Here is a 23,841-nt window from a genome sequence, read left to right on the forward strand (position 1 = left end):
TTTCTGGAGCAATCATCAAAAAAAAACATCTTAAAGAATATCTAGAGAAATCCTTGAAAGAATTCCTGGTGGAGGAATCCTTGGAAGACCTCAGGAAAAGTATGCATAAAGAAAACTTGGAGAGATTTTTGGATAATTACGTTGATGCTGTACAAAGTATTTCCCGGTCAATTCTAGAAATTCTTGGGAGAATTCCTTGAAGAACGCTTGAAAGAATTCTCACAGGAGTCCTAGGAAGTATTGCTGTAGCGTTGCTTGAAAGAATTCCTGGAAATTGGCTGCGTAAATTTGTATCTAAGACTGTGATATCTTCGACAAGAATAGCAAACCAGAAAACTACCGGAAAACACGAGAGTCGTTTATTTCTGTTAAATAAATAGCAATAAATAAGTTAGTTCATAAATAAATTATCAGCACAACAAATAGACACACATGGATAAGAAGAAATATCACAGGATAGAACGATACACGGAAGTAATCTCAGGTACCAGGTGCGAGCCATCGCATCGGAATGGCTCATCAGCAGGAAAAGTAAAATCTCATCAGTTCACGCATTGGGAAATTCACTGCGGTCTCTGCGCCCCATAGGCCATCTCGTCGGCATCCTTCATAACCAAGTTGTTCTCCAGCTTCTTGGCAAACGAATCGACGAACCCATCGATGGCCCTTGCCCACCCGGAGCTGTACGTGTCCAGATGGTGATGGTGCTCCGGTGGATGTGCCACCACCTCGTACGTCACGTGCTTCTTGTGCAGCAGCTTCTTGATTCCAATCACACTGGCCAGCAGCAGTGCCAACTTGCTGACCAACAGTGCCTTACCGACGAGCAGAGCGATTCCCTTCAGAATCAACGCACCGAGGATGCCCGCCTTCATCACCACAGCCATCAGGATGGCGTGGTAGTTTTTCATCTTTCCACGGCCCTCCTCCAGCAGCTTTTTGGTATCGAGCGAAACGCCAAAGTTCAGCCTGCCGCCCTCGCCGGATGCGACGACCACGTCCGCCGCCCGGAATGCCTTCCATTTGACGCTGCGACTCTGGATGAAGCGCCAGATTTTGTCCGCCACGATGACACTGAGCTTGTGGTCGTCCGAGCTGGCCGAACGGCTCAGGACCGAGAGCTCCTCTGGGTCGTCCGCTATGGGGTCGTTGGTTCTGTTTCGGTTGTTGGGATGGAACGATACAAATGGAAAATTTGAATGATATTGATTTCCACAGTGGGATGCGAATTTGATTTGCAGATTTTGGGTTCGACAGGTGCGCACGGAGGTGGGGTTGATATGGGTCGGACACCATGGGGACATTGGTATGTGTGCGTTAATCTGATTGGAAATGTTCAACTTTTACTGAACGGGAACGACCCTCATTTGAACAATTACCGCAAAATGAGGCGACATTTGTGTAATTTTGTATACACAGCGAGCTCCAGCTCAAAATACAGCATATATTCAATTATTTTTCTAATCTACCGATCGTATGAATTTATAATTAAAACATTGTTGCCGTGTTCGGACGTTTTCTTCTGGAAGAACAAGGGAGTAGAATTCATACTACACTGATAAGGGTTTGCTCATCTCATGACATGTCGTGTTCTTCCCAAGCCCGTGGACAAGGAGGCGCGGGGGGTTGATTGTTAACTCCCCCCCTGCATTATCGATGCTCCATACACTAGGCGCCCCTCCGCCTTTTGCAGAAATTGGGAAAATCCCCTCCCTTGGCGCCACTTCTGTGCACGGGCCAGGTTCTTTTAATTAGTTTATTTTATTTCGTCTAATTGGACAAATCAATCGATCAAATCTGACTATGCAGCTCCTCCGTGATTGATCTGAGCTGGTACCAATTGCACTGAGATCCAATAGGGCTGGGACACTCCACTTATTCTCAAAATGCAATTTAAGCAGCTCATGCACTTTTTATCAATAACGGCGCTGGCCACGTCCTTATAGTCAGTTGGGAAGGGAAAGGAATGTTAGAGTGTGCTGGTTGTTGCTACTAAAGACCGAGAGCACTTCTGCATCCCCACAACCAGCACAGATAGGGGTATTTGTTAGATGGAAAGGATGGTAGATCACCGTTGGGTCGGTGATGCGATGCATGGATAGGGGATATTTATAGTGTTTGTAAGGCGATAGATTGTGTGGTGATTACTATGAAGGACGAGCAGCACAGTTCGCTTTGGTTGCATAACTTGTAGGCGTTATATACACTGTGCTGTGGGAAGTTGTAAGGAAGGGAAACAAATTTTTGCAATTGGCTTCTTTAGCGGTGTTGAGATAATTCCATATTCGGAATCTGCATGCCAAACTGAGCCGAAATCCAAATTTTCATGAATTTTGGTGCCCGGGAACCTATTTAAAAATCAATTTGAAGTTTGTATGGGAGCGATTTGTCGGATCACCCCTCGTCGCATTTTGTACTGGGCGGAGCTGTCAAGCAGTTGCTCAGCTGTCAAAATGTGATTTCGAAAAATCTCTTTGAAATTGGTTTTGGGCACCAAAATAAAGTTCTAAAAATCTGAAAAAAATCATAGTGGCTCAGAAAAAGATGCTCTTTCGTATGAAATCGAAAAAACAATTCATTTGTCTAAATTTAAAAACCCAATTCGTTTCTGGTTCTAGCGATGGCTATGAACATATGAATATACAAGAGTTGTATATGTAAAGAGAGAGAGATACAAAGTAGGATGAAAGGGATGGGCCAGGGATTGAACCCATGACCTTCTGCATACGAATAAGAAGCGGTAGCCACTAGACCACCAAGCCCGTCGTCTTATTGGACAAAACTGATTTATTTACCCAATTTTTATCAACATTTTTCTGATTTTTCGACCGTACATTCAATTTTTCTAGAACGCTAATAAGCGTGGTTGAGTTTTGATACAATAAGACTTGTAGTCGTTTAAAAACAGGGTTTCAGATGTTATTACCCTTCTAAGAAACCCGGAAGTTCCATCAGAATCCGGAATAAGAATAGGAGGCAGCTTGCTCATTCTCGTATATGTTTAGGAGAGTGAGTTAGACAAAATAAAAAGCTGGCTCCGCTAATGAAGGTGACCATCTTAGATGTAAATGCTATCGTAGATCATCTTGCTGCGGCTGTCACCTAAAATGGATGAGATTGTAGGAATTTATCAAGCCGGCTTCATCGACGGCCGGTCGACAATGAACCAGACCGTCACCGTTCTGAAAATTCTCCAAAAATGCCGTGAATTCCAGGTCCCAACGCATCACCTGTTCATCGGCTTCAAGGAGGCATACGATAGTATCGACCACACAGATCTATTAGAAAATCATGGACGAAAACGGCTTTCCTGGCCCTAGGAAGCTGTTCATTCGGATCCGTCGGAGACTGCGATAAGGTGACGGGCTCTCAGGCCTGCTTTTCAACATCACTCTGTAACGTGTAATGCGACAAGCCAGGCTGAACAGCCGGGGTAAAGTTTCCATGAAAGCCGGTCAATTTGTGTGCTTCACGGACGACACGAATATTGGAACGATGTTAGAGCTGTGTATGGACACCTGCCTGAAAATTTGTGGAGTCTCATTAGGATTCAGAATCGTGTCATGTGTTCAAGGTGTATTTCAGAGGGTTTTTCAGGTATGGCCCTTGATCTTTCTGAGCCCCTCTGATACATACGTCTTTTAAACCTTTTCAAACTGCCTCTGAAAAAACTGAACTACATCTAAAATAATCCTGAATCCCCTCCACTGAAGGTTCCTGGAATGCCGATGCTTTAATTCCCCTAGACCTCCCCAAAATATCATACAATCTCTTGCAACCTCAACCGATTAGACTTCTCTGGAACCGGAGAAAATCTGGTTGGTCTTATCGTATAAGTAGGAGGCAAAATCTTCCCTGGAGAACCAATATCGCCCTGAATCACCGCAAACGAACTATGCAAGACACATTCTACCGTGACGTTACAATGTTTTGACGCTATTTCTGTCAGATTTTTCACTATAACTCGTAAATTCGACCGTAAACCCTCAAATAGTTTTACATATTCGTAAAATTTCCCATAAGTATGATCAGTTGAACAGTTAGTTTTCATTGGGAAGTATGTTCAAAATGGGAATGAGTAGCGTGACGTTACAACTTACTAGCCTGAATCTCAACGGAGAAATCTCTAAAAGAGTGCTTGGAGAAATCTCTAGAGTAATCACGGGATAAATTTTGGAGCAATTCCTGGATGGAACCTAGAAATCCTGCAGAAGGCATCGTTGGAATAACGTATGCAGCTATGGCTGAGATTTCTGCAAAGCTTCCAGGTGTGATTCCTCCACATATTTTTTTCAAAATTCCGCTGGATGTCTACATGGAATCCTCCAAATTTTTGAACCAGTTATTACCGATGGAAATCGAATTGAAATTTCTTCAAAAAATCTCACTGGGATTGCTTCAGGAATGTTGTTGGGATTTAATCAGAAAATTCCAATAGAATCCATCATAAGGGCTTGTTAAGATTCTTCTGGAAATATGCGCTGGGAATTCTCCAAGAATACTTGGGAGACTTAAAAAAAATCTCAACTGAAATTGTTTGCGAAATCTCGGCAAGGACACCTGAAGATATCTTAGTAGAAATATCTAAAGGGATCCTAGCAGGAATTTCTGTTGGTATTCCTGAAGAAATTCTTAAGAGAATCCTTTGAGAAATCTTCTAAGGAATCACAATATGAAATTATAGAGAAAGCCGTGAAAAAAATCGGAAAAAAAAATTGTAAAAGAATTCTTGGAGCTTCCAGAGCTTTTCTAGAGAATTCCAGAGCTTTTCTGGACCAATCTCAGCAATAATTTCTAGAGAAATTCCATCAGGTATTTGTGGAGGAATTCCAAAAGAATTTTTCCTAAGATTTTATATGGATTCTTTCAAGAGCATTTTCCACTAACTTCTCCAAGATTTCCTTCAGGAATTTGTCTTTAAAATAATTCAAAAACTCATCTGGATTACCTCTAGGAACTCGTGCTGGGATTCCTCCAGTTCTTCTTGATGAACTTCATTAGGCAACCCCTGCTGTATCTTCTTTATGCATTCCTCCAGAAATTCACCCAGAGGCTTTTGTCCCAGGAATTCCTAAAGAAAACCTAGAGGAACCCTAGAGGCATTCTTGAGGAAATCCCTAAAGGAATGATTCGAACAATTTCTTGAGAAATCCTTGGAGAGATCAATGGAGGAATTTGTAGCCGAAACCGACTCAAAAGGATTTCTCGAAAGATTTCTCCTGCGATTTCTATTAGAATCCCTCTAGGGATACCAAGAGACATACCTGCTAGAGTTTCTATAAAAAATCCTTCTAGGATTCCCCAAGAATGTCCTCCTTTAATTCCTCAAGGAAGCCCTATTGAAATTCTTACATAAATTCCTGCTATGATTCCTTCGGAGAATTCTTTAATGTTTTCTCTAAATTAATTCCTCTCAGAATACATCCAATAATTACTGCTGCAATCCCTTCAGGAATTCCTAGTAGAATTTCCTCGGCAATTCTTGCCAAGATTTCTCAAACATTATCAGCAGTAACATCTCCAATTATTGCTCTTGAGAAATTCTTGAAGGATTTTCTGCAGATATTGAAAGGAAAACTTAAAATAGTTTTTCTGTCGATAAAAAAAATAATAATAAAAAATAAAGCCATCTTAGAGAATTACTACCAGAAATGTAACCAGTAACAGTCCTGGAGAAATCCCAGCAGTAGCTCTAAAATAATCTCAAGAGGATTCCCAGGAGGAATAACAAATTCGTGACGAAATCTTTTAGCAAACTACAGCAGAAATTGCTGAAGGAATCCTAGCAAGAATTACTAGTGGCGTTGCAAAAAGACTCTTGGAATACTTTGATAATCCTTTAAGGAACCACAGAAGACATTTCTTGATGAATCCATAGTGAAATCCTTTGAGGTGCCTCAAACAGACATTCAGGAGCAATCCCAGTAGGCATTTCTGGAGGATTTCTAAAAGTGTCATTGAATCTGAGGGTATCCTTGGAGAAATCAGCAGAGGAATTATTACGGGAATTTTTAGAAAAAAAATCTCTGAATGAAGATATTACACTAGTTTACAACTAGTTTACGACTTTTGTGAACTTCTGTCAACGACCAAAATTTTTGAAGCACAATTTAGCACTGATTTCGAAACAGTGCTTCAAAAATTTTTAAGTAGAGCAGTTTTTGAGTTTTGGCTCAATATCGAGTTTTACAACTTTACAAAATATGGAATTGACTAAAATTCAAATATCTTGCGTTTTGTTCAACCAATTTCAAATCTTTTTCCATAAATTTAAAGCTGGATACAATACCATTCGATCATCTGAATGCAGGATTTGCGTCAGATTGATGAAATTCAAGATATTGGCGAGTTTTAGGGACGATCTCCTTAAATTTTAGCCAAATTTCCAAAAATATATGAAGAAATGTATTTTTTTCAATAAGAAAAAAACAATCTAAAAATTCTTTTTAAACGTTCATTTGACATATCATGTGTAGGCGAGTTACAGTAAAAAATTCAGCTCAATCGGAGCATTGATTACGGAGAATGAGATGTGTGAAGTGAGCGACGTTGCTTAAAAATAGAACAAAAATCGATTTCAAATCATCAACCTTGTATGGAAAGTCGAAAAAATTTCCGCTCTACTGTATTTTTTTTCCTTCGCGTAAATGCTTCGCGTAAAAATGCTGTAAACTAGTGTTATTGGAGAAACCCTTGGACGCATCACAGAAAAAAAAATTACCAAGACAACCAGTAATCGTATAGGATGTTGGATAACATGATAAAGTGGAGGCCACATGCGTGCATGCCTCCATTAAGGCGCATGTAAAATGTACGCATATCGCCTCCACTTTAACATCTTATTCAACATCTTATACGACCACTGGTTGACTGGGCATCGAGAAACTTCAAATGGACTTACTGGAGGAATTTCATGAGTAATCGTTCAATGTATCTCTTCTGCAATTCTAGCAAGAATTTCTAGAGAATTTCTCCACTAATGTCTGATGAGCTTAAATAAATCTAATGTGATTCCTTCAGAGGTTTTTCTCAGGATTCCTATACATATTCTTCCTGTGATTTTCCAAGTATTTCTCCAGAGATTTCTTCAAAGATTCCTCTAAAAAAATCTCTTTGAGTATCAGCAGATGTGTACCCTACTTGTGTCTCAACGATGCTATTTGTCAGTCTAAAGCAAAGACGCAAGCATGCAGTTAGCTTTTCGGAATGGTGGTCGTACGACTTTAAGAACAAAGTGAAAAGTTTGTACAAATCCAAAGCCTTTGAATTCAACCGAGCTCATGCAATAAAGAAAGAAAGTTGCTACAGTCAGTTGAATGACTTAATGCGACAGCAGTCTGATGGCTTGGACGTACAAGAAAAGATGAGCAGTGTAAAGTCAGTACATGTCGGACTGGAAGAGCAACGTTTGGCAAGCCTTCGTAATAAGGTGCAGCCATCTACGATGCTCGAGAGTGAGAAATTAAGCATATACCAGGTGTCTCGCGTTATGAAGCGCGGGTTTATTACGCCACAGCTGACAATTGAAACTCCGGAAGGATACACAACTAAACAAGCGGTGCACGATCACTTCGAAAAGCAGTTCAGTAAACCACAAGAGCAACAAAGATCAGCTTATTCCGCCTTGAACCATATCAACAAACTGCTACCACAAAACATGGGAAACAACCTAATGTCGCCAATAGGAGAACAGGAGCTACTTGCAACAATCAAAAGCGCAAAAAGTAAAAAAGCTCCAGGGCCTGATGGACTTACCTATGAGTTCTACGAAAGGCACTTCGAGCTGCTCAAACAGGATCTTTTGAAACTTTTCAATGGATTTTTGGACGGATCTATTACAATCCAAGAGAACTTTTCCAACGGCATCATCGTCTTGATCTTCAAGTCCAGGAATCGAAACGATCTACAGAATTACCGTCCAATTAGCCTTCTGAACACAGACTACAAAATTCTAGCGAAGTTATGTGCAAGCAGGCTCAAAGCATGTATGGAACTACTCATCGGAGAAGGACAAACAGCAGGACTTGAAGGAAAATCTTGTACACAAAACTTGGATAAGCTGAGAACGGTAGTTGCACGGGGTCAACAAAGCAAGCGAATGAAATTTGCGTTGCTGAGTTTAGATTTGCAGAAAGCGTTCGACTCTGTAGATCACACCAGGCTTTGGGAAACACTGGCGAAATATCAACTTCCAGGACAGTTCATTGAGTTCGTACGGCACCGCATCGTAACAAGTGTTGGTGAATGGTGCTCTAACAACATCGTTCAGGATTTTTCGTTCTGTACGTCAAGGTTGTCCATTATCTATGTTGCTGTTTTCACTCTACGTGGAACCTCTGATCCGGCAGCTGTACGATTCAACGATGGGACTAATGATAGAGGGAAGATTTTATAAGATAATGGCGTACGCTGATGACCTTACACTGACAGTAAGAAACAATAAAGAATTTGATCTCGTGATGTCCATAGTAACTGATTTTGCCATACAAGCAGCATATAAATTTTCAAAAATCTGGATTCTTAAGGTTCAATAACTGCTCGTTAGGGCCCCAAATGATACAAGAGAAACAAGAATTGAAAATTCTAGGTATAATAATTAGAGATAATTATAGGGACATGATTAGGTCTAATTTTGATTAAGTGCTAAGAGCCTTCACTACTGCATGTCATAACCACAGTGCCAGAAACTTAAGTCTGATCGAAAGAGTAATGATTTTGAATACATACTTACTATCAAAACTGTGGTATGTGGCTCATATGTTACCACCTAATAATTCGCACATAGCTGAAATTAAGAAAAGAACGAACTACTTCCTATGGAATTCCTAATTCTTCAAAGTAAATAGGAATCAATTATATCTCGATTATAGTGAAGGGGGGCTCAAACTTATGGACCCAGAGAATCAGTGTAAGGCACTTTTTATTAGGAATATTTTGTATGACTGTGGTATAAAGACCAACCATTTCTTGCTAAAACATTGTAATAATAATTCATCCATAAACACAAAGAAATGGATCGAAGAAGCGAAAAAGCTTGAAAACCATTCATGTACTGAAAATAATAGGACATTGTATAATTACTTCATTGATGAACTAAAAACCAAACCCATTATACAACATAAGTTTCCTCAAATCTGGTGGGACTGCATTTGGGAAAATATCAATCATTCCTTCCTCAGTCTAAAAACTAGGTCATTGCTTTACCTTATTTTCAATGATGTTACACCAAACAAAGCAAAAATGTACAATTATACTGATAGAGTTGACAATAATATTTGTGCAATATGCAACAAACCTGATACAAATATCCATAGAATTAGGGAATGCAGCAAGTCGGGAATTATATGGAACTGGATTACAAATTTTATCAAACAAAAACTTAAACTGAAATTAGGGTCACCAGAAGAAATTTTGTATTACGGCATAACTAAGAAAAATCATTCTAATGTCGTTTTCGTTTTTGCGGTGCAGCTACACCGGTGCAGCACTTTTGCACCGAAAACGTTCGTTTTTGATTTCCGTGCTACACCGGTGTAGCACTTTTTCTGCACCGCTCATGATAGTGCAGCACTCAGAAAATCGGGAGTGTAGCAGGTGTACACCGCATCCACCAATCAGCGTTTGCAAAGTTGTCAATATTTTGGTTTGTATACACGCACACCAATGCAACTACACCAAAAACGTTCGTTTTTCAGCGAAAAGTGTAGCACGAAACGGTGTAGCACCGTCGCAAAAACGAAAACGACATAAAAATTCTGCTCTCTACTTGGTAGCGGAGGCAATGGCATACAATATCCATCATTATAGAAACCCCAGCCTATTTTCGTTCCAAAAAATTATACGAGAAGCAAGGTGGAATAATAGGAAAATGTATAGAACATTTTTCGGCGCGTGTCTTAACATATGTTAAGTAGGTAACAATTGTTAAGATCTAAGATATTTGATGCCTAATTATTACCATTTATGTATATGAGGTACGATACATTATAAGGTTGTAGTTAGTATTTTAAGTTATGATCCGTAAATAAAAAGTTTTAAGGAAAAAAAATAGACACCGGCAACATATACGGTTCGGTGTCTAAGTATGCGAAGTACAAAGACAATTCGCTCTCGCTTATATAATAAGAAGGCACAACCGCAAGCGTATTGAGAGGTTGGCATCTAAGCTGAAAGAGATATGGAATATTCAAAATAGAACTGTTTTTGGTGTGCGCACGGAGTCAGTTTGACTTTCTGTTCCGCAGCACCGTTTCCTGATCTGTGGCTTAGTTGGTTAAAGCGTCGGTCTAGCGAATACGGAGTCGTGGGATCGAATCCCACCAGAACGCAGGTTTTTCACAATTAATCCCCCATATTGTCAATTAATCAACATTCTGTGTCTTCTATTAATATTCATTTTTTCCAGTATGTTCTTATAAGGATTTCTCCAAGGATTCCTGCTAGGATTTCATGGGCATTTAAAGCAGGGGTTTCTTCAGTAAAAACTTTTGGAAGCCCTACGAGATGTCCTCGAGGATTCAAAGCAGGAATTACCTAAGGAATAAAAAAAAGTTTCCTGATGGTAGATTCCACCAGCAATTTCTGAATAAATCCCAGTAGTATTCCTGGATATCGGTGAGAATTTTTGAAGGAATCGTTTGTTAATTTACAACAGCACTTACTGGGAAAATTCTAAAAAAAAAAAATCTGAAAATGCTTGTTGAAATGCATGAAGAAATCACAGCAGATTTTTTTGCAGGAATTCCAGCTATAATCATTGCGTAGGCAGCATTCCATGTTTTTTACTCATTCTTCTAAAAAAAATGATAAAAAGAAGCATGGATGATCTTCCCCAAGAATGAAAATTGATATTTTTGATGATAGTCGATGACATTTTACCTTAAATATGCTGGGCGTCGAACCGAACCATGTCTTTTTCAAATAGTTTGAGAAAATGTCCAACAAACTCTTGGGTAATCAAATCAAGCGTATAATTTTCAAAAAATTATCATAATTTTACTGTGTGATGATGCATCTTTTTCAAAATAAAGTTTCAAAGTTAAGAGTTATCGAATGCTTTTGCTCATCTTTCCAGTCCAAAAAATCACCTGGTCCACTCTGACTTAACGCCCACCATATTAAAGTTAGAGCGGGTTTCCCATGAGGTTCATCTTCTGAAATGAGCTGTAGGTGTTAGACCCTAGATAAGTCCAAATGACATTTTAGGCCTTGTGTAAAAGCTTTTAAGTTATAGTGTAGAATTAGTTTAAGTTAAAATACACATAAATAACTTTTCAGAAGAATGTTGTTTCTATAGCGTTCTGATAAAACGTTAACGCTTTTGCCTTTTGCTTACATAAAAGTGTACGAATTTTCGAGGCTTGGAAGGTCAAGTCACATATACCAATCAACTCAGTTCGACGAATTGAGATGATTTCTGTATGTCTGTGTACAAGCAAAAAAGTTCAGTCACATTTAAAATACTTCCCATCGGCCGATTGTACGGATTTTAGCACGAATCGAATCACAGTTTTACCGCATTGTTTGTTAGTAAAAATGGTCCGGATCGGTTGAGGTGTTCCGGAGTTATGGTCATGTTAGTGATTCGGACCAGCAGTGGCGAAACAGGCCATACATAAAATTGAAACAAAACCCATCTTGCGGCACAAGATGATTGCGCAACATTCAAAATGGCGACATAAAATCCAAGATGGCGGCCCACAATTCACTAAGGTGACTGTTTATGCAGTTTTAGCATCTAAAACCATGCAATATGAGGAAGATGTCCGGAATCCAAACATGGCGATCAAAACACCCAAGATAATGGCCCAAAATCCAAGATGGCGGTCAAAAATTCAATATGTTGATGTTTTGATGCAATTTGGACATAGTTGGCATGAGAGAAATGTCCGGAATCTGTGGAGCCTCGTGGCCGTGCGGTTAGCGTCACCAAGCATATGAACGTATTATATCAAGAGTGTTCATGTTTTGTAAGGACGGATTCGGAAAATCAATCGAGATATTCAGGAAATATTATAACAGTGCTACAAGGACAACACATATTCTACAGATATCTCCGATTACCTATGGGGTCAATAAGGGAATAATATCTCGTGTTTAATTCCATTTGAAAACAACTAACGCAAATGTAGACTTGGATGGTTCAGAAATGTTGAATATCTCAAGAACTCAAAAGAAAGCTATCGGGAAATCTCAAATTCGAGCTTGTAGCAACATCAACTATCATTAGGCAACGGAATGTACAAACTCCCATTGAAATACTTCGTTATCAGTAGGTCGGCTCCAGAGGCACGTTCTCCTCCATTTGGGAAATTTGTCGTTAAGAAGAAAGTTATGGGGGTGCAAATCGTACTTGGCCCTTTTTTGCCCGACTTGACCCAGTGACCCACCGGCCTTACTCCGTTCAGAAATCCAAGAAAATGTTGATCCCGTATATTTCCAAAACCATAGTGTTGTGCGAGTTTGTGTTCAAAATTTGGTTGAATTCTGTTGAGAAATGGGCTGTTGGCGATTTATTGAACTTTTATTTTTTTACCTGGGGTCAAACGGGTTAAAAAACTTTGATAGAAGTTCACGACTCTGCTTTATTTTGTAACCTAGTGTGAGGTTGTGTGTTTCAGAACCATAGTAAAAATAAACCCCGTTACATGGGAGAAAAGCGTAGCAAACTAATAAGATATTATTTGAAACTATTATGTTTCCTGGACAATAGAATTTTATTATTTTAGGCTTTATATTCAATTAGGGCCTATCTGCTTATTTGTGAAAATAAAAACATGTTTCTGTCTCCGTGAGACCTCATAAATTGGATGCCGATAGACCCTTCGGATACAGCAACGTGTTTTTTCACGCCTAACCGATATTCCTTTTTTAAATGTTAGGCCAGATTTAGTTACATAATTAACTGTAGAAGAAAAACTGTTCTAATATCTTTAACCCTATTATGAAATTGGGGTCATTATAACCCAGATAGACAAGCTAAACGAACACTAGGCCAGCGACACTCAGAAAAATGTCTTCTAAGTCAATAATAAATGATTTGTTCCACCTCTAAAAGAAACTGAATGGAAAAACATTAGACTTAGGGCCGGTTCATAAACTACGTCAATTCTTAAGAGGGAGGAGGGTTCTGGCCAAAGTCTACGGTTTATACAAATTTCGAAATCTTTGTATTAACAAAAGTCTACGAGGGGTAAGGGGGCTGAGATTTGGATATCTAATGAGTCTACGTAGTTTACGGCCTTAACGATATCTGAGTAAGATCCACTCAATGATTAACTTTTTCTGGGTGTAGTATCCCAGGAGGAATGATACAGATGACATGAACAATATGGGGCTGTCCATAAACCACGTGGTCATTTTTTGGGACTTCTCAAACCCCCCCCCCCCCGCGTGGTCATTAGTCCATACAAAACATTTTTTTCGTCCTTACAAAATGGTCATTGGCCGACCCCCCCCCCCCTCATGACCACGTGGTTTATGGACAGCCCCTATGCTTATCTAAAAGCAGTAATTTAAACAACAATCAATTGGATGACATCCCATGCTCACCTTGTTTGCGTCAGCTCGACGCTATCGCCCAGCGCAATGCTAGACTTTTTCAGTATCCGGTTCATGTAGTTCACCAGTTTCAGCATCACACAGGAGCTGTTATCCTTTTGTGTACACTTGACTCCCAAATGTTTCACAAAGGACTCCTCCAGGGTGGATTTGCTGGCTGCATTCGGCGTCTGTAGCACCGGTAACATGTAACGACAATAAAGAACACACGATTAATTTTAGGGAGCACTATTCGGATTCCGCAGATGATACAATTGTAGTTCATAGCTCTTCCATCTTTAAGTAGAATATCAAAATACAATGTCATTTCTTCCTACCGCATGGTTGATGGGACTCCCGTTATCCACAGCGGGATTCGCACATGTTGCTGCCACTAGCACGCAAAGCAGGAGAAATCGTATCACTTTCATTTTCGATTGCACTTCAATCACGTCACCATTAATCCAGTTCCACACTTAGAATTACGGTTATGTTTTGGGCTTGCAGATAAATGCACTCGTTTCAGTCTATTCCCCAGAACTGTTCACTACTTGCGCGAATGTCCCGCGTGGCACATGCTGATCTTGAACTTACTGACGCAAAACTGTGTCCTCCCGTCGAGATGTCGTATTTATAAGAAGGCCTGTACCATCTCGTGACACTCTCGCCTTCTTTCGGAGCAGAAACTCCACCTGAAAACGGCGACAGAGCGTCGCTGCTAAAACACGGCGCTCAAAACGCATCCACCACGCCAACATATGTTCCATGTACTTGTGTAGTACTTAACGTGACGATCTTGTTCGTCGGTTGTCTCACTTCGGACATCAGCGCGTGGAGAAGATGCAAGCCTGCAACCCTACCGGTTTTAATGTTTTGCAAGAAATTGCGCCAATAAACTTTCCTCTCTTTCTCCGTGCGGCCAACAACGGACGAACAAGTTCGCTTGTGAAGATTCAATGCAACAGACCATCCAGCAGCAGCCTTAGCATAAATGACAGGAACCTGCTTTTCTGGATGGGCAGCATCAGCAGAAGCATAGTGCTCACGACCGGCACGGTCGAAAAACAGTACATCGCGCGAGGAGAAAATCTTCAACCATTTCTTCGCCATCAGGCTGACCGAAACTGCGGTTGACCAACTCTATCTACAACCACTAACCGCCGTCGCGTTGCACCATTTGTGGTTTGTTGATATAGTAGGTGGTTCGATGCGGGTACAAGTTACGAGAGAATTTACTACTTCTGAGAATCAATGGGAAAGTTTGGATGGGTCATTGTTCGTTTTGGTTATTTATGGAAATTATTACGTTTTGGAATTCCGATGAGATGTGAATTGTGCATATGGGGCCATTGTTTAAATATTGTCGATTGCCACACAACAATGGGCGTAGGCAGAGGGGGGCAGGGGGTGCGTGCCCCCCCCCCTGGCCATCAGATATTTTTTTTCTTGAGCCAACTCAAACATTATCAATAATTCAGAGTTCAAAAAATAATATATTTCAAGAAATAAACTATTCTAATAATTAAGGTTTTTATTCATAATTATCAAACATTTTTTAAACGATAATCACTAGAAATTTCTCCAAGAAAACCACTTCAATCTTATCATAGAATTTTATCAAATAACAAGCTTGGTTGAATGGCTAACTTGTGTGATGTTAATTAGTGAAATACAAAAACAACATGCCAAATTTTCCAGATATGCCGGGACCGGTTCCGGTAAGGAAAAGAAGGACTGTGTAGAACCCTATGCTGCTATAGAATGTAGTAGCATATAGTTCACGAATTTTCACTAGTATTCAATTCAAACAAACGTCATGCTAAGAGCAAAATAGCTGAGATTTCTTTCAAGGACACCTTCGGAAATTCCTCCAGGTGTTTCTTCAGGAACTTCTCCAGGGATTTCCAATGTCAACAGAAATCCTTTAGGCATTCTGCAAGTGTTCCTTCAGAGATTTCTACAGGGATTTCCTCATATATATTGCTTCAACAATTCCACTAGAGATCGCTCCAATAATTCAATCTGGAATAATTCAAATTATTTCAGAAGGAATGTCTTCCAGAAACCCTTTGAGAAAGTTTTACCGGAGTTTATCTGAAAATTAATCCAGGAATTCCTTAAAACATTGTACAAAACATTCCTTTGGGAGTCCACCCAAAGGTCACAACAATTATCCATTCAGAATTTGTTGCAGACATGGATTACCTACCAATTTTTTTTTTTCTACAGAAATTCTTCCAGGAATTTGTTAAGAAAGCTTTCCTGGCATTTTCTAAGGAAGGTTTTCCTTCAAGAATTCCTCCGGGGATTAACCCGGGAATTTCTTCAGTGTTTGTTTCAGTAACAACTCCAGGGATAATTTTGAAAGCACCTCTAAGGATTCTCCCAGGAACTCTTTTTTGAATTCCTTCATGAATTCCTCTAGGAACTCTTTCAAGAACTCCTCCAGGAATCAATCCAGTACTTCCTCCAGGGATTTCCTTAGGAATTCCTCTTGGTATTGCTTATGAGATTCCTTCTGGGATTTCTTCAGCAATTCATCCTAGGATTCCTGCAGGAACTGCTACAGTGATTCCACAAGGAGTTCGTCCACGAACTCTTCTTAAGATTCCTTCAGGATTTCTCTATGAATTTAATCTGCGATTTTTTCAGGAATTCCTCCTGGGATACCTCCAGGAATTCCTCCTGGGATACCTCCAGGAATTCCTCAAGGGATTCCTCTACGAAGTTCTTCAAGGATATTCCTCCAGAAATTATTCCAGAGATTTCTCTGGGAATTTCTGCAGAGATTCTTCTAAAAATTCCTCCAGGGATTCCTACAGAAATGTCTTTAAAGATTCCTCTAGGAATTCCTACAGGAATTTTTCAAGAGTTTCCTCCAGGAGTTTCGTTAGAGATTCCTCCGGGAATCCCTACATGCATTCCTCTGGGATATCCTTCATGGATTCCTCTATGAAATCCTCCAGAGATTTCTCCAAGAATTTCTCTAAAAATTTACTCGGGAATTGCTTCTGTGATCTTTCTGGAACAACTTATTTTAAAAATTTATCCAAAGATTCCCCCAGGATCTCCTCTAAGGATTCCTTCAGGAACTCTTCCTAGCATTCTTTAAAGAACCCCTCCAGGAATTTATTAGGTACATCCTCCAGGATCTGTTTAAGGATTCCCTAAGGAATTCCACTTGAAATTGCTTCCGGGATTCCTTCTAGAGTTTATCAAGAAATTCCTCTTGGGATTTCTTCAGGAACTGCTACAGGGATTCCGCCACGAACTCTTTTAAAGATTCCTGCAGTATTTATCCAAGAATGGCATCTGCGATTTCTTCAGGAATTATTCCTGGTTTTCGCCTACGAATTGCTTAGATTTTTTTTCAGAGATTCCTCCAGAAATTCCGTGATAAATTCCTTTAGAAATTCCTCTAGAAATTTTCCAGGAGTTCCTGTGGTATTTTTTTCAGAAATTCCAACACGCATTCCTTTAGGATATCCACCAGGCATCCATTTAAGAACTCCTACAGGAGTTTTTTCACGGATTCCTCCAATAATTTCTCCAGGGTTTCTACTAGAAATTCCTCTAGGAATTCTTACAAAAATTTACCCAGTAGTTCTTTAAGGGATCCCTACAAGTATTTTTCCAAAGACTCCTAAAACAAATCTTTAATCGATTTCTCCAAATTACTTCAGGAATTCCTCCAATAATTCCACCAGAAATTCTTCTTGGAATTAATCCAAGAATTCTTCCAGAAATTCTTTCTTGGATTCTTGCAGAGGTTTCTCCCGGAACTCTTTCAGCGATTCCTACAGAAATGTCAGCGATTCCTCTAAATATTCCTCCAGTTTCCTGTTCAAAGGACTTCCTCCAGTAATTTCCCAGGAGTTCTTTAACGAGTTTTCCTTGGGTTTGCTTCAGGAATTCTTCCTGGGATTTCTCCAGGAACTCATGCAGGCATTCCTCCAGGATTTCATCCGGGAATCCAGAGTCTCATCGAGGAGTTTCTCCACAAATTACTCCAGAATTTCTTCAGGGATTCCTTCAGGAATTGCACCAGGAAAAAATCTTGGAATTCCCTCATAAATTCTACCAGCAATTCATCCAGGAATTTCCCCAAGTAAATCCTGCAGGGATCATTCAGAAATTATTTTTGGATTTTCTCTAGGAATAGCTTCTGGAATTTTCCCAGGGATTGCTGCAGTGATTCCTCCAGAACTTTTTCAGGTATTTTTTCAAGGGATTTCTTCACGAATTTTTCCAAGGACTCCTCCAGGGATTCCTTCAGAAATTCCCTAAAGAATTTCTCCAGGAATTCCTCTAGAGTTTGCCCTAGAAGTTCCTCCTAGAGTTCTTCTAATTTATCCAGTAATTGATTCAAGAATTTCTCTTGAGATTCATTCAGAGATTTCTCCAGCAATTTCCACAGAAATACCTCCACAAGGATTCCTTCAGAAACTGCTTCAGAAATTCCTTCAGAGATATTTCCATGAATTTCTCCAGGGATTTTCCCAGGAATTCCTCAGAAAATCCTTCGAAGATTCTGCCAGTAATTCCGGCAAAGAATCTTCAAGGAAATGCTTTAGGAATTTCTTCAGAAATTCTTCAAGAAAGTTCTCCAGGAATATCTTTAGGGTTTTTTTTTCGAGATTCTCCAGAAATTCCTCCAGAGATTCCTTCAGGAATTGCTTCAAGGAGTCCTCTAGAGATTTCTCCAGAAATTCATCCAGTAATTCTTTCATGAATTTCTCTAGAGATTGCTCAAGGAATTCCTTCAGGAATTCCTCCAGTTATTCTGACAAGAATAGTTCTGGGATTTCTTCCAGGCATTCCACTAAAATTTTATCCAATAGTTTCTCTAGGAACTCCTCCAGGAATTCCTCCAAGAATTACCAAGATTTTTTTCAGAAATTACTCTTGGACATCCTTCAGAAACCATGGGGATTTGTTCAGAAAATATTCAGGAATTTTTCAGAGATTTCTCCAAGCATTCCTTAAGGAATTCCTCCAAATTTTTCTCTAGGAATTGCTTAAGGGATTCCTCCAGAGATTTTTCCACAAATTTCGTTAGAGATTTTCAAAGAGATTCCTCCAAAAAATCCTCCAGAAATTCTTACAGGGATTCCTCCAAGAAATCCTCCTGGAACTTCCCAAGTGATTTTTCGGAAATTTGTCCAGCAATTCCTCCCAGATTTCCTCTGTTTTTTTTTCAGGAATTGCTCCAGTAATTATTCCAGGGATTACTCCAAGAATTGCACCAGGAATTCCTCCAGTGACTACACCAGGAATTTGTTCAGAAGTCCCTCCAGGCATTCCTCCAGAATTCTCTCAAGAGATTTTTCCAGGCATTGCTTCAGCAGTTCCTCCAGAAGTTCCTTCAGGAATTTATTTACGAATTCCTCCAAGGATTCCTTCACAAATTTCTCTAAGAATTCTTCTAGAAATTCCTAAAGAGATTTCTTTAGAAATCGAAAAGTACTGGGAGATAATTTAATCCTCCTTTGGCATTAGGGCCATTTTTGACTCAAAAATGCAATAGGAAGGTTAAAAAGGATGCATACAGGAACCAGGAAATTATAAAGGAATTCTGTCAAGAATCCCTCCAGCAATTTCTTCAGAAGTTCAATCAGGGATTCCTTTACGAATTTTTATAATAAGTGAGACAATAAGTCCTCCAGGGATTCTTCCAATCAACACACATGCCACAAACGAGTCACGGCAGCGCAGGTTTTGGTTGCGTAGAAGTACCTGTGACTTACTTTAAACATATAAGTACTTACATGCTAAAGTGCTTTCAGACAGTTTTCCAGAGAATCCTTCAGGAATTCACCCATGTGGGACTCTTTTAGAATTCTCTCAGGGATTCCACCCGAAATTCCCCTAGAAGTTGCACCAGGAATTCTTCTAAAAATTCTTTCTTAAGTTCATCCACACATTTTTTTTTTTTAATTAAAGTAGATACAAATTTCATTTTGACTTTGTGTCCATTGTGTCCATTGAATGAATCTCAGGTAATCCCGAAGAAATACCGGAATAAATTCCAAAAAAAAATCTTGGGAAGAATCAATAGATGACTCACGGAAAATATCAAAGGGAATCAGAGAAAAATACAGAAGGAGTCCTTAAAGAAATACCTTAATGAAGCTCGAGAGCAATACATGAAAAAAAAAATACTGGAAGGAATCCTGGGAGAAATCTCTAAAGGGGAACCTCGAGGGAAATTATTGATAAAATACCAGAAAATATCTCCCAAGAAATCCCGGAAAGAATCAATAACGAAGTTTCGGGAAGAATTAGAAACAGAGTTCTAGATTTGAGAAATCCTTATCAGGATTCTGATCCCATTCAGTTTGGCCAAATCATGATCAAAACTATTCAAAGAAGTTTTTGGCTTTCTAACTGCCAATATGATCATCAGATATATTTCCTGATGAGCGTTTCAATGCGTTTTGGGGTATTTCAGGACATTTGTCAGGTGTTTTAAAGGGGCTTCAGAGGCTCTCAGGTGAATTTCACGGAGGTTTCATGGGAATTTTAGAAGCTTTTCAAAGCGTTTCAAGGCGTTTCAGGATTTTTCAGAGGGGTACAGGCAACTTCAGAGGCTTTTATGTGAATTTTTACGAAGAAATCATTGCGGTCTAAGAGACGTTTCAAAGCATTTCAGGGCGTTTCAGGAGTTTTGTGGGTGTTTAAGGGGACATCGAGGTTCGCAGATAAATTTCACGGATGTTTTCCAAGCTCTAAGGATTCCAGAAGTGTTTCAAACCATTTCACGGTGTTTATTGGAATTTTAATGAGCTTTAGAGGCTCTCAGGTGAATTTCACAGAGATTTCATGGGATCGAAGAGGCATTTTAAAGCGTCTCCAGACGATTCAATGCGTTTCAAGAGTATTCCGAGGTATTGGAAGGTGCGTCAGAGGCTCGTAGATACATTTCACGGAGGTTTCATGGGGTTTTCATAGACGTTTCAATGCATTTCAGGATGTTCTGGGCGTACCAGGAGGTTTTAGAAGACTTTGTAGGTGTTTAGGTGAATTTCACTGAGTTTTCATTGGGGTTTGAACGGAGTTTCAAAGCATTTTATTGCGTTTCAATGCGTTTCAGGGCATTTCATGTTGGTTCACGGAGGTTTCATGGGAGTTTCTGAGGCGTTTTAAAGTAATTCAACGCGTTTCAGAAGGATTTTAGGTGGATTCAGAGGCTCTTAGATGAAATGCTCGGTGATTTCATTCATTCATTCATATTATGTACTCCAATAGATGGCTGATTGCGCTTGTAGATGGTCTGAACTCTAGGGAGTTCTTGGATACTCATATACAATCATAGAACCCACCACTGGATAGAACATAGGTACCTGAGGCTGTGTGAGTATGAACCTCATTCATTATGCTTTTAGATACAACTAATAGCTCTCGTAGATTCGAGGACCCTTACTCAAGGAAGTACTTGCAGACCCTTGAGGAATGATTGAACTCACCACTTGATATACCATAGTTACCTACGGATGTGTGAGTATGAACCTTGGACATAAAGTTCTTAGAGACAACCAAATGCCGTAGTAGATCTTATGATCTATACTCAATGGAGTTTCTGAAGATCCTCAAACAGACAATGAACTCACTACTTGACAACACATAGTTGTATGAGGCTGCGGAAGCTTGAATTTCATTCAAAATGCTCCAATGGATCACTGATTACGCTAGTAGATACATATATGAGACGGTTGACAAAATCTCTTTACAAGTCAGCAGGTTTTTCACTAGCCGCTGTATATGTGCTTTGCATAAACATCCTGAACGTTTTTCCATCTTGATTTCTTGGAAAAATTATGATAGGAGTGTGTTGGAACGAATTCAGAAAATCAAAGATTGGAGAGTTTGATCTGATTTTTCTGATATAGGTAGAGTTACTAAAAGTTATCTCGCTTGAAAGGATGTGGCAAGAAAATGGTTCAATCGAGATCTGGTAGCCCTACCCCACGCATCCCTGTCACTTTCCTATCAGCTAAAAATTCCACCAAACAAACAAACAACCACATTGGTACATTGCCCTCTCAGCATCCTACAGCCTTCCCGGGCATCGCCTTGATCAGCCCATCGAGGCCCCCTCGAGATAGTTCATTACACTCATTCAGGCTCGCGTTTTCTCTCCCTGCCTCGCCATTCAGCGTCATCATCAGCGTCGTCACCGTCGTCATCAAATGTTGTTGTCGCTGCACGCTGCTGCTACATTTTGCGATTTGGCAAAGAAAAAGCGCGATTTCTCCGTCACTTCCTTTCCGAGCAGCCACCGCGGTTGTATATCAACAAACGGACGGACCGGATTCCAAGCAGGGACCGGATCCAACCAGCAACCAACAACGCTCCCACACCCAACAGCCAGCGGTGCAATGTTTTTCATTTTAGCCATCAGGGGAAGTGAGGTCCATTAATTTCGCACCCAGATAGCTACTGTTGATGTTGGTGCCTTCGGTCGGTCGTTATCAACAAGCACCCCAATGCGTGGCGACGATGGGCAACCATGATGGTAAAAAGTGCCATCATCACTCGCAGCGTTATCGATTTTACTGGTATTTTTCCACTGTAACGGAAGTTGCTACGCGATAGGGGAATTTTTTTCACCGTTCAGAATTTGTTTTCTCTACAACATGCAAAAATGAGCAAAATGTTTGTGGCCATTGGAAGGGTAATATAAAAAAAAAAAAACACAATATAAAGCCGCACGTAGCCTTGCGAGACGATCACAGAACCATGCTAAAGGTGGCGAGAGATCAAATCCCGGTTCGTTCAATGATCCCTTTGGGTTGGTAATCTATTGATGTGTAAAAATACAAACTTCAAATGCATTTTAAAGAAGTTATCAAGCATCAACATTGTGGAATTTTAGATTAGTTTTATGAATGATTCTGAATAGAGCCTAACTAAGTGTCAACAAATATGTTCATTGGACCTCAGAATTATGGTGTCCCACGCCTATATGAAAAACAAAACAAATATGAAAAAAGCTAAGTCTTACTTCCTGTATCAGCTTTTGGAAAATCATGGACCAGAACGGTTTCGGAAAGCTCAATATATTGATCAAAGTGACTACGATAAAGTGATGAACCCTCATGCCTGCTGTTCAACATCACCCTGAAAGGTGTTATGCGATGAGCCGGACTCAATAGACGAGGCACTATTTTCACGAAATCCAACCTATTTGTCTGTTTTGCGGATGCCATGGATATTATCGCTAGAACATTTGGAACGGCAGCAGAACTGTACACCATGCTCTGCTATGCTTCTGCTCTGATTTTCCTCTGCTTCTGCTTCTGCTTCTGCTTCTGCTTCTGCTTCTGCTTCTGCTTCTGCTTCTGCTTCTGCTTCTGCTTCTGCTTCTGCTTCTGCTTCTGCTTCTGCTTCTGCTTCTGCTTCTGCTTCTGCTTCTGCTTCTGCTTCTGCTTCTGCTTCTGCTTCTGCTTCTGCTTCTGCTTCTGCTTCTGCTTCTGCTTCTGCTTCTGCTTCTGCTTCTGCTTCTGCTTCTGCTTCTGCTTCTGCTTCTGCTTCTGCTTCTGCTTCTGCTTCTGCTTCTGCTTCTGCTTCTGCTTCTGCTTCTGCTTCTGCTTCTGCTTCTGCTTCTGCTTCTGCTTCTGCTTCTGCTTCTGCTTCTGCTTCTGCTTCTGCTTCTGCTTCTGCTTCTGCTTCTGCTTCTGCTTCTGCTTCTGCTTCTGCTTCTGCTTCTGCTTCTGCTTCTGCTTCTGCTTCTGCTTCTGCTTCTGCTTCTGCTTCTGCTTCTGCTTCTGCTTCTGCTTCTGCTTCTGCTTCTGCTTCTGCTTCTGCTTCTGCTTCTGCTTCTGCTTCTGCTTCTGCTTCTGCTTCTGCTTCTGCTTCTGCTTCTGCTTCTGCTTCTGCTTCTGCTTCTGCTTCTGCTTCTGCTTCTGCTTCTGCTTCTGCTTCTGCTTCTGCTTCTGCTTCTGCTTCTGCTTCTGCTTCTGCTTCTGCTTCTGCTTCTGCTTCTGCTTCTGCTTCTGCTTCTGCTTCTGCTTCTGCTTCTGCTTCTGCTTCTGCTTCTGCTTCTGCTTCTGCTTCTGCTTCTGCTTCTGCTTCTGCTTCTGCTTCTGCTTCTGCTTCTGCTTCTGCTTCTGCTTCTGCTTCTGCTTCTGCTTCTGCTTCTGCTTCTGCTTCTGCTTCTGCTTCTGCTTCTGCTTCTGCTTCTGCTTCTGCTTCTGCTTCTGCTTCTGCTTCTGCTTCTGCTTCTGCTTCTGCTTCTGCTTCTGCTTCTGCTTCTGCTTCTGCTTCTGCTTCTGCTTCTGCTTCTGCTTCTGCTTCTGCTTC

The 23,841-nt window shown here is 40.3% G+C and overlaps 1 protein-coding gene across 1 annotated transcript; it reads right to left on the minus strand.

Annotated features, from left to right (window-relative positions):
• Window positions 1–330: 330 nt before the first annotated feature.
• Window positions 331–14,156, minus strand: LOC109403606 (uncharacterized). Its single transcript, XM_019676426.3, has 3 exons — window positions 13,878–14,156; window positions 13,552–13,730; window positions 331–1,155 (listed from the first exon to the last, which is right to left on the minus strand). The coding sequence occupies exons 1-3, from the start codon at window positions 13,968–13,970 to the stop codon at window positions 564–566; spliced, it is 864 nt and encodes a 287-aa protein (XP_019531971.2). The 5' UTR covers window positions 13,971–14,156; the 3' UTR covers window positions 331–563.
• Between the last annotated feature and the right edge of the window lie 9,685 nt (window positions 14,157–23,841).

The sequence above is a fragment of the Aedes albopictus genome, chromosome 1 (assembly GCF_035046485.1).
Source record: "Aedes albopictus strain Foshan chromosome 1, AalbF5, whole genome shotgun sequence".
In the NCBI taxonomy this organism is placed as follows: Eukaryota; Metazoa; Arthropoda; class Insecta; order Diptera; family Culicidae; genus Aedes; species Aedes albopictus.

Coding starts and splice junctions, on each gene's coding strand:
- LOC109403606 (XM_019676426.3), bottom strand. CDS start 13,970: ATGAAAGTGATACGATTTCTCCTGCTTTGCGTGCTAGTGGCAGCAACA. Junction 13,731..13,877: donor GGAGTCCCATCAACCATGCG/GTAGGAAGAAAT, acceptor CCGGTGCTACAG/ACGCCGAATGCAGCCAGCAA. Junction 1,156..13,551: donor GTCGAGCTGACGCAAACAAG/GTGAGCATGGGA, acceptor CAACCGAAACAG/AACCAACGACCCCATAGCGG.